Genomic DNA, 10978 nt, shown 5'->3' with positions numbered 1-10978 from the left:
CGCAGCACCTGCTGCCAAGACCCTGTGGGCAGCCCGCAACCTCGCCCCGTGGCCATGACCCTCGCAAATCCCTTCAGTTGACCACGAAGTCCAGTGTACACGGTATTGGGCACAGTCGGGACCGGCTGTAATCTGCAACGGCCCGGTGAAAACTGAATATGCGGCACCGTTTGTTCAAAAATTGCGAACTTCAAAAAGGCAACGGAGCATTACTCCAAGCCTGGGGCCCGACAGTTTTTCCCGGTGTTGGGGCAAAACTTATTGAATACATGCGTTCCCTTCCTCCTCCCACCCGCTTCCCCAGCGCTGGGCTGGGTGTCGTTGGGCGTATGCACTTGAATGCGTGGAAGCCCGCGGAGAGTTTAGCGTGTCCAGGGGCCCAGCACACCATTTAGTGTGAGACCCTGGTCAAGTCAGTATCTCGAAGTCTATTTCTCATCTGTAAAAGGAGGGTAAGAGTTGTACCTATCTCAGGGTTTTGTTTGGATTAAAGGAGCTAAACATCTAAACGCCCCAACACAGCCGCTGGCCCAGTGGATTAGCACCCAGCTGGCCAATTCCCTCCCTTGCCTTGCCCCTCCAGAAACAGGAAACCAGGGCATAGTTTTCTTCAGGCCTGTGTGACTTCGTTCCTACATTTGCTAAGCTCCCCGGGTTCACTTTTCTGTAACCTCTGAGTCCATCTCCTTTTCTAGGAAGCCTTTCTGACTTCCATAACTGAGTAAGATGCCCTCTGCTGTGTCCACATTATGCCCCAGGAATCCAGCTGTGGCACCACAGTATTTAGCAGAACGCATTATTCTGTTGGTTCTATCCTGAAGTATGTCACACAGTCAGCAGAGCTGGACTCTGCTTCCCCACTGTGGACCTCAACAGTCCAGTCTTAAGGAAGGAGCCAGAGTGATCTTAAAACAAGCTGACGTCACTGTTCTTTTCAAAACCTTCCTGATGTTTCCCATCCCAGAACAAACCCAGTCCTTAGCTTGCCCATAAGGCATTCTGGAAGGCCCCCACCACCATCCTCCTCCTTTGCTACTGCAGTCACATGACCTCCCTGCAATTCTCCATCTACCCCAAGCCCACTTTAGCCTCAGGCCCTTTGCACTTGCCATGCCCCTCTGCCTGGGTTTCTTATCCCTCTAATCCCCTCACTTTCTGCACGTTTTATTTGGTCCTCATTTTACAGATGAGAAAACAGACCCAGAGGGACTTTCCCTTAAGGCTCCCCTTGACAACCCGATCTAAAACACCTACAGCTCTCTGTTCTACCTTACTTTCCTCCCACAAGCTCTATGTAATTTTACTGTGTTTCCCTTCTAGAATATGGAGCATAAAGACAGGGGCTTGACTCTTTTTGTTCACTCTTGCACCTCCTGAACAGCACATGGCACGTGGTAGGCACTCAAGGATTTACTGAATAATGAATAAATAATGTTTCATATCTGTCTTCCCCCTAAACTGAGTTCCTCGAGTGTGGAGCCAGCATCGCATTCATCTTTGTGGCCCATCTTTGTGATAAATGCCCAATAAATGTTGATACAATCAGAGAAGAAAAGCAGAGCCCCAGAATAACTGATTCAACAGTTAATGATTTCAAAATCCAAGTATTTTAAAATATGTTTATTTTTTATACATTTTACATTTTATAATGAGCACTTCAGGAAAGAAAATAATTATAGTAATTTCAAAATGCAATCCCTGGATTCAATAAATATCCTTTATAATTACACCTAATCAACGTCTAGAAACACTAAGTTAGCTGATGAATACAATCAGTAAACACAGTCAGTAAAATGACTATGTAAACTATAAATCTCAGGGATAAGGACCATGCATGATCAGTTAAGTCACTTTGCCATGCTTTTTTATAACATGATTCACATTTTCTTCAATCACACATACATCCATTGCGAGAGTTAAGTTAGACCGCTGATGCTAACAACTTAAACTGTGATCTTTGTCACCTTAAAAGAAGATTCAGTGTAATACAAAGAAATTCAAAAGGAAAATTTCAGGACCCTTGATCAGAGGCTTTCGATGCTTGCTATACTACTTCGGTATACACAAAGGTTTAAGTAAGGCTAAGAAAAAAGAGTGTTTCTTTTACCCATTGAAGACACGATCTAAGAAATAGGTGAACAAGGCATTCTGTAGAAACTAGCTAGCTAGCCATCAAGATATTACCCATAAAGAACTTTTTATACTAGCAACTAACCACATTTAAAAAGCCTTAGCCAGTGCTATAAAAATAAAATAGAGTAATATTTATGAATACAAGCATAATTCATTGTTTGCCTTCCACAAATAATCATCGCTGAAATGCTAAAAGCAGATTCCAACTGTGGTTCTTCTCTGGTGTCAGAAGGTGCACGTACACACGGGGCGATCTACTGATTTACCTTCTGAAAGTACTCTTTGGAAGCAGTTGGAGTTGGCTTGATCTGAAAATACAAAAACATTTAATTGGGTAACTGAGTTTATGATAATAGTCTCAAAAGTGAGTTGAAAGCTACCAATTTTCAACCTAAAGTTCTTTAAATTTTTCAAGATTGGTCTGTTTCCTTTAAAACACATGGGGGAAAGTTACATTAACAGCCTGCGGGAGTCCCTGGCACCCTGCCCCGCCCCACCCCTACCCCTTCTACCCACCCCCATCTACATCCCCGCTTCAAGGGCAGGCTCCCTTTTGTGGATATTCCCAGCCAACAGCCCTTGAGGCAGAAAGGACTTGGGACACTGCTGGGATCCCACTGTTTTGGGGAAAAAAAACCTACTGTAGGAGAATCCGGTGTCCAGTTTGCTGGGCAGACTTCTCCATGAGCTTCCACAAACTGGAATGCCTTCACCAAGCGGAGGGTCTCTTCCACGCTTCGGCCCACTGGGAGATCATTGACACTCAAATGTTTGATGACTCCATTGGGGTCAATTATGAAGAGACCTCTGCATCAGAATTTATCCACATTAGTACCTCAACAGCACTGGAACTAGAAACAGTCTAACTTCTGCCCTTTTATGTTTTTAGTTCTCCTTTCAGTCAAATTTATGAAGCTCTATAATATGCTTTAAAATGGGATTTTCATTGTTGTACAAAAAGCTTACAATCTTATTGATGACAGATGTTTAATAAAGGCAAGTCTGGACCAGGTCACTGTTGAAAACATGGCAATATGGTCATATTTACAAATTCAAAATGGTGCCCTTAAATTGTGCCACACAGTATCTGAAAGTGACTGAACTAGTTTTTTACCTATTAGTGATCTTGCAAGCATTCTTTGGGCTGCTGTATCAAATCTTGGCAAGAAATCATAAGCAAATGGGAAGGGACAGAGATGTATATTATCTATGTTCAATAAATATTTATTAAATGAGTGAATACTTGGGTAAATAGGGGAAAATCCCATAGGAAAATCTTTGCAGAAAGAATTTAGCCCTAAGCTATGCAGAACAGAAAACCAAGCCCATCACTTTTTATCACTTAGCAGCAATGCAATGAGATGACTCAGCCTACCAGTGGTCCGTGTTCCCCTTCTGTGTTAGTGTTACTGTGATATATGCAGGTACGTTTAACCTAGAAGTTTTTGGTTTTTTGTTTTGTTTGAGATTGGGGTCTCTGTTGCCCAGGCTGCAGTGCAATGGCTATTCTCAGGCACAATCATAGCTCACAGCAGCCTCGAACTCCTGGGCTCAAGTAAGTGATCCTCCCTCCTCGGCCTCCTGAATAAATGGGATATGAGCACACCACCGCACCCAGCTGTTTAACCCAGAGGTTTTAACAGTCCATATTAAAAGAATGTGGGAATTCCCAGTGTTGATCACTTAGGCAAAATGCAAGTTACAAAACTCAAGGTAAAAAGGTGCTCTCCCTCCCTGGGCCTGGCACTCGGGGTCTGGGCTTTGAGGCTTAACTGGTCCTGGTGGTCCCCAGAGGTGGAGCCAGCTGGAGTCCACTGGTGAAAGCAGAGGCAGAGCTGGGACGGAGCAGGGCCCACAGACTCCAGAAAGAAAGTCACATCTCACTAGCCACACTCGGCTTCTCTCCCTTGTTAATCCTGATATTAAAACCAGAAGGGACATAACTGCAAAATTAGCAACTCCCCACAGAGAAGGGGACTCTGGGATAAAAACAGCTGGCACTTTCTCTAGCCATTGTCAATTGTGAAAGAGCTAGACTTTAGGTTATTAAAGGAAGAAGTCAAAAAGCCCCAACCGCCAAGATGCCACCCTAAAATCCTGGGTGTAACCCATAAGGAGAGCAGGCCAGCTACAGAGAGAACTGGCGAGCTGGGTCCTGCAAAACTGCAAAGCCCAGCAAATCAAGGTGAGGCCCTCTCCACCTTCCTGAAGGTCAAATTCTGCCCAATCCCTCCTTCACTCCTGTTCTCAGCAGACTTCAAGATGCCAGCTCTAAGGCCTAAGTTCTCATCCCTCCCAGAAAGGTTGTGTGTGATTGTGCGACTATGGAAGACTGAAAGCTTTTCACACTCAAAGGAGTAAAAGTTTAACCAGAGACTGATGCAGACAGAAAAGACAATCTGGGACAGAGGTCGAACAACAGCTGCCAGGAACTACGCTAAAAACTCTAGCTGCCCCACTCATTTCATTCTTACACCTAACCCAGAAGGTACATCCTCATTTTAGTTACGGGAAAACTGAGATCAAAGAGGTTAAATCACTTGCCCAAAGTCACACAGCCTAATTAAGTAGCTGAGTTTAAAAAAAAAAAAAAATGAAACCCAAGTCTGTCTGATTCCAGGGGCTGTGCAAGATCGTCGCCATGCCCGGAGACTGCCTTTTACACAGCTAGTCCTCCCCCTTCCAAACAGTCGGATGGCTTCACTGCCAGGAGGACGGTTAGGGAGTACGGAGCAGTGTGACCATCAAGACACAGACGCCCTTCTTCAGAAAGAGACCCAGGGTGGGTCTTTCTCCTGCCATAGGTAGAGGGAGCATGCAGCCATTTCTGAAAGACTGCCAACCTCTTACTGAGGCTTATTAAAAGACTAAAATTAAGGATTTAAAAAAAAATGCTTTACCAAGTTCTATATAAATCTCCTAAGAAACAGGATAATACTAAGCATGAAAATGATTTTAAGTTTATAAGGAACAGGATCTTACCTGAGTGCAAGACCAGGACCTTCTAACAGCACACCGTAGTCTCGGGAAATTTGTTTAGTTAAATCTGACAAGAGTGCGATGCTCATGTGGCCCAAACCACCATTCTAATAAAAATGCAAACATGACTGGCTGTTATCCTGTATGGTCTCACAACATTCTAGATCATGTACTACAATGTTTGAGGCCAACAATAATGACAATAGGTACAAGTAACTGGGCATGAACAATGGGCCAAACACTATTCTGTAACCTTTCCATTAACTCACTTCTTCCTCGCAAGCATCCTGAAATAGTTACTTTTATCAAGATGAGGAAACTGAGGCACACAAAGGTTAAGTAACTTGATCCAGGTCACAGCTAGAAAAGGACAGAGGCAGAATTTAAACCCAGATAATACTACAGACCTTGTTCTAATTCTTTTTTTTTTTTTTAAGAGAGGGTCTCACTCTGTTGCCCAGGTTAAAGTGCAGTGGCATCGTCATAGCTCACTACAACCTCAAACTCTTGAGCTCAAGTGATTCTCCTGCCTCAGCCTGCCCAGTAGCTGGGACTATAGGTGTGCACCACCATGCATAACTGAATTTTTTTACTGTTTGTAGAGACAGGATCTGGCTATGTTGCCCAGGCTGGTCTCAAACTCTTGCCTCAAGTGGCCTCCCAAAGTACTGAGATTACAGGCATGAGCCACCATGCCCAGCCCAATTCTTAAAGCATTCTTTTAGTTGAAGACGAGTTTCTCAAACAAAAAAAAACAGCAGAGTAATAAAAAAATAATTTGAATAATTTGATCTTAATAGTCCAGTAGCATAGCTAGAAGTTTTGACTATTTCAAGCAAGTTTCTAGGCAAGAATACTGATCACACAGAACAGTGAAATCAGAGAACCTAACCACCCTCTCACAAGCCCGCAGGGTGCATCGGACCTACAGCGAGTACAGGCGAAGCGGGAGGCAATGGACCCCAGCTGTTTCCCCTGCCCACGGAGCCTGTCACCATTACTGCTTATACCTTAGAAAATACAAGTATAGTGGGCAGCAAATATATACGCAACGTCAAAGAGATATGGACAGAGTTTAACACACGTTGCCAGGAAGTGAGCACTACAAATAGCCCATTTCAGACCAGTCATGCTTTGACAAATTCTAGGTTGGTCTTTCCTGGGATCTTTTCTGTTTTTAATGTCGTAAGTGCAAAGGCAAGGTGAGCAATGCTATACCTTCCTTGGTGTATTTATCCAGGCAAGATGACTGAAGTGGGAATCCACTGAGACTGCAACAACTTCACAGTTCACATCACGAAATTCATTGGCTTTGTCACTAAAAGCAACAATTTCTGTAGGACACACAAAGGTGCTAGGGAAAAAGCATAGACATTTTCGTCAGAGAATTTAAAAACAAGGATTTTAACAATAAGTAATCCAAAACCTAGCTTACTTTTTACTGAAGAGTGAAATAGGCGAAATGATTAACATCCTCACTGGACTCCAGTGTTACACTGGTTAAAGAACCACTATCTCCTTACACCCTTTTATTGATGGAATTGTATCAAATATGGGGGAGGAGACACATTTTAAGAATAAAAAGGTTGTATTTAAATAAAGTATCTTTATGAAAAATTCATTTTATTATCATTACTTTTCTCATTTACCCCCAGAACAGTGAAAACGTCTTCAAAGGCTAACTTAAGGAACCACTGCTCCAGGGCACATAAAATAGAACCATATTATAAACCAACCATTAAAAGGAATACCACTCCACCCTGTAAGTTCACCACTTGTAAATCAGCCACAGATGCAAGCTGTAATCAACAAGGCCATCAGCAATAAAGGGTCGGTCAGAAAGAAACCTTCCCTTGACAAGGAGAGTAACTAGAGGTAGACAATTTCAGTGTAGAAGCTCTCAGAATGACACGAAAGCATCATAGAAAATACACTTACAAATCCAAAGGATAGAAGAAAAGCACCAAATATTTCCCCTTAAAGTCATCAAGGCTTAGGTCTTTGAACTCCCCATTGACAACGGCTGTACCCTTAAAATAGGGTGCATGCTGAGTGACAGCAGGGGCATGGTACGAGGAACCTGAAAAAAACCCACACACGTATGTAGTTCATCATTTGCTACAGCAAGCATGTATTTGATTTTATTTAAACTTCTCACTATAATTAATTAGTATAAATCAATTAAAAGATTCAGTTCAACTGTACATCTTAGGTACAGTTGTCCCTTGGTATCCATGGGGGTTGTTTTCAAGAGCCCTGCCGATGCCAAAATCCACAGATGCTCAAGTCCCCTATAAAAAATGGAGTATTTGCATATAACCTATGCACATCCTCCTGTACACTTTAAATCATCTCTAGATTATTTATAATACCAAATACAATGTAAATGCTACATAAATAGCTGTTACATTGCATTGCTTAGGCAATGACAAGAAAAAATCTGTACATATTCAGTACAGTTGTAATCATCCATTTTTTCCTCCAGAATACTTCTTTTTTGAGACAGAGTCTCACTCTGTTGCCCGGGCTACAGTAGCATGGCATCAGCCTACCTCACAGCAACCTCAAACTCCTGGGCTCCAGCCATCCTCCTGCCTCAGCTTCCCCAGTAGCTGGGACTACAGGCAAGCATCATCACACCCAGCTAATTTTTTCTATTTTTAGTGTCCGGCAATTTCTTTCTATTTTTAGTAGGGATGGGGTCTCACTCTTTGCTCAAGCTGGTCTCGAACTCCTGAGCTCAAGCGATGCTCCCGCCTTGGACTCCCAGAGTGCTAGGATTACAGGCGTGAGGCCCAGCCTCCCAGAATATTTTTGATCCGTGGTTGATTAAACCCAAGACAGAGATGAAGGGCCAACTGTACAGTAATTTCTCCTTCTATGGTTCTAGACTGTACACAAATTCGATTCCAAGTGCTATGGAAACTAAAAAGAGGAAGACGAAGATAATAGGGATGGAATTAAGGAAGACATGAGACAAGAGATGAATTCTAAATATGGTTGAGATTTTGTGCAGTCTAGATGGGACAGGCAGATGGGATGGAGGAAGTGGCAGGAAGGGGGGAAGGAACAGGGCACGTGCAGGGAACTGCCTGTGGCATAGTCTGATGAGGACAAAGCAAGCAGGAAGGGCTGAAGGCCACGCTTCAAGGGTCCTTAAACACCAGGCTGCTGAGTCAGTTCTTAATAGGAGAGATAACAGGGAGTCATGGGAGGTTTTTATGTAGGAGATACACGAGGAGACTGCTATTTTTAGGAAGATAGTTTGGGAGAAGGGTAAGAGGAGCAAGAAGAGGGGAGACACGCATTAGGAGGTGATTTCAGTGATCTCAGTAAGAAGTACTGAGGGCAGGGCCGTGGCAGAAAGGACAGGAATGGATGCAAGGTTTGTGTCAAAACAGGAGAGGACTTGCTTCAACCTGGGAATGAGGGACAAAAGAGATCCAGTGTCAAAATGCCTGGGACTGCCATGAACAGAAACGGGAGGAATTGCTGGGATGAGGATTTGGGACTAGAGGAGGAAAGTTTTAACCTGTAGCATCAAATCACTACTAGAAATATTTTAAAGACCCAGGGTAATAAAAATGTGAAACTTCTTAGAACATTTCACCCACAAACAAAGGCTTTGCTAAAGTATATCTCCTAAACCATTCATGATTTTTCAAAGCCTAGACAAATCTAAAGGAGGTATTTTCAAAATGCCAATTGTTATCTAAGGCTGAGCTTGGCAAAGCTTGTATCCTAGAGAATGCAGTGTAAATCTCAAGAAATAGCTAAGTTTCACTCAGGTCACGGAGGATTTCATTAGATAGATAGGTCTGGTTCCTAAGTGGCTAGTTGGAGCCAGCAGACAAGTTTGAATCGCAGAGCAGCTGCAGTATCAGGTCCCCACAGGCTGCTCAACACTCACACCCCTTCACTCACAGTAGGCCAGGAAGGCATCTGAGTTTCCCCTACCCCATGCCCCTCAAAATAAAGGATTAAAAGCTCTGGCAACTAAAACGGAAACGTGACAAAGTCAGTTTGCCTCAGTGATCCTCAACCTTGGCTGCACATTAGAATTATCCAGTGAGCTTTTAAAAAATACCGACATCCTGGTCTCACCCCTGAGATGGATTTAATTTATCTGGGGGGTACTATATGGTATCTGGGGCAGTGCTGTGGTTTTAAAAGCTCCTAAGGTGAATCTAAGGTAAAGCCAGGGTTCAGAGGCCCTATCCAGAGATGATTTGAGTTTCCTTTACCTGTTACTTTAGCACTAAGGCATAACAACACTTACTGGTGCTAAATGCTTGGCCAGAACCAGACCACAATACATTTGTCAAGCCCGTTCTTCTGGCAGCAGCAGGCCTAAGGGATGCAGAAGCAGAAATGCCCCAAGGGATGGCGCGCACATGTCGAGCAACCTGGAAAGAAAAACACTTTATATTAGAAAGTTTTTCCACACTGGTAACTGAAGCTGGCCCTGCTGAAAGCACCATGCCAATGGTGGCCTCAGCTGTCCTTGTCCCTGTGAACCACACACCAAATCCAAAACTCTAAGAGCATCGACTGGGTCTCCATGTTCTTAACATTCCCTTCTGCTTCTCACTCCTTTGCTGACCAGAAGGTGGACGGTAACTATAAGAACTTGAAGACTGAACAATTAAAAACTCCATGCTCTTAAAAGCAACACACATAGGCTTCAAAACCCAGGCGACTTGGCCAGACCTTGTGTATTTAATCCCTTTCCCAGCAATATCTGCTGAGCATGTGCTACCATCCCAAGGCTTTCCTTACAAAATACAAGGTCTCCAGCCCCAGCAAGTAAATAAGTAGAGCAAGGTTCAGCCTCTGGGAAAGTTTGGACAAAGCTCAAGGGAAATGTTTGCTCAATTTTAATGACTCAGGAAGAAGGGCCTGCGTTAAACCCCACCATGAGAAAGGGGGGTAGCAAGATAGCACTGGGCTTTGCCAGGAGAAAAGCAGGAAAGAAGGGCAAACAACGGCAGAGACGCGGGGAACGCAGGGCGGGACGGGGCCGAAGAGGTCGGGCGCCTTTTGTTACTTTAGCACTTTGCGTGTTTCCACCCACCATTTAACCGGCTGTTCACAGCAATGCCCTGATACAGGCATCATTCTTTCAACTTAAGGAAAAAAAAAACGTTCAGAAAAGCGAAGTCACTTGTCCAAGGTCATAGAGTCGGTGACAGAGCGGGGCCAGGATGTCTCCAGGCCCAGGACCAGATGCTTACTTAGGTGGAGAAGGGACGGGGCCCGGGGACTCACAGCCAGGACGGATTCGGGGACCCGGCCGCCAGGAGGGAGCGGGAGAAGGGAGCGGAGAAGGGCGGTTCTGCGCAGGCGCAAGGAGCTTGCCCGGGAGGAGGCCTCCGGGTCCGTTACCCACTGACACCTCCACGAAGGGCGAATGGCCCCCAGGCCCAGGACAGCGGGATCTGTCCGGGAAGCAAGTTCCTGGAGCCACCACGGTGTCTACACGCCTGTCCCCACACGACAGCCACTCACCGAGCCCCAAAGCAACCTGCACACAGCTGCCGCCATCTTCAGTGTGCGCCGGAGTCACAGGGCGGGCGGAGACGCAGGGGAGGCGGGGTCTACGGGGAGGGGAGGGGCTTCGGGTGATGGGGGCGGGGCCGGGAGGAGCCTCCTGCCTTTTGGGGCCCTTGAGAGAGAAATTTCCTTTAGGGCTGAATACCTGGGAAAGCGACACTTTGTCTTCCTACTTGTCCCAACCTAAAAAGAACTAATCCAGGAGGGGAGCTAAGTATCTATTTCCATATTTCCTACTGATTTTTTTGTTACCCTTGTGTAGATTCCTGTTTCTACCATTTATGTGAAAGGATCCCTTTCCTATTTGGGCCTC

At 44.7% G+C, this 10978-nt stretch overlaps 1 protein-coding gene across 1 annotated transcript; it reads right to left on the bottom strand.

The window, feature by feature from the left end:
- Nucleotides 1–1628: 1628 nt before the first annotated feature.
- Nucleotides 1629–10727, bottom strand: PRDX3 (peroxiredoxin 3). Its single transcript, XM_045568779.1, has 7 exons — nucleotides 10621–10727; nucleotides 9392–9518; nucleotides 7051–7192; nucleotides 6331–6466; nucleotides 5116–5219; nucleotides 2775–2940; nucleotides 1629–2441 (listed from the first exon to the last, which is right to left on the bottom strand). Exons 1-7 carry the CDS (start codon nucleotides 10654–10656, stop codon nucleotides 2388–2390), a joined length of 765 nt encoding a protein of 254 aa, XP_045424735.1. The 5' UTR covers nucleotides 10657–10727; the 3' UTR covers nucleotides 1629–2387.
- Between the last annotated feature and the right edge of the window lie 251 nt (nucleotides 10728–10978).

This window comes from Lemur catta, chromosome 14, assembly GCF_020740605.2.
Source record: "Lemur catta isolate mLemCat1 chromosome 14, mLemCat1.pri, whole genome shotgun sequence".
Lineage (NCBI taxonomy): Eukaryota > Metazoa > Chordata > Mammalia > Primates > Lemuridae > Lemur > Lemur catta.
The sequence above is the reverse complement of the archived record's forward strand: the minus strand, read 5'-3'. Positions and strand labels throughout refer to the sequence as shown.

Coding starts and splice junctions, on each gene's coding strand:
- PRDX3 (XM_045568779.1), bottom strand. CDS start 10,656: ATGGCGGCAGCTGTGTGCAGGTTGCTTTGGGGCTCG. Junction 5,220..6,330: donor GGATAAATACACCAAGGAAG/GTATAGCATTGC, acceptor CATTTTTATTAG/AATGGTGGTTTGGGCCACAT. Junction 2,442..2,774: donor GGACACCGGATTCTCCTACA/GTAGGTTTTTTT, acceptor TTGTATTTTCAG/ATCAAGCCAACTCCAACTGC.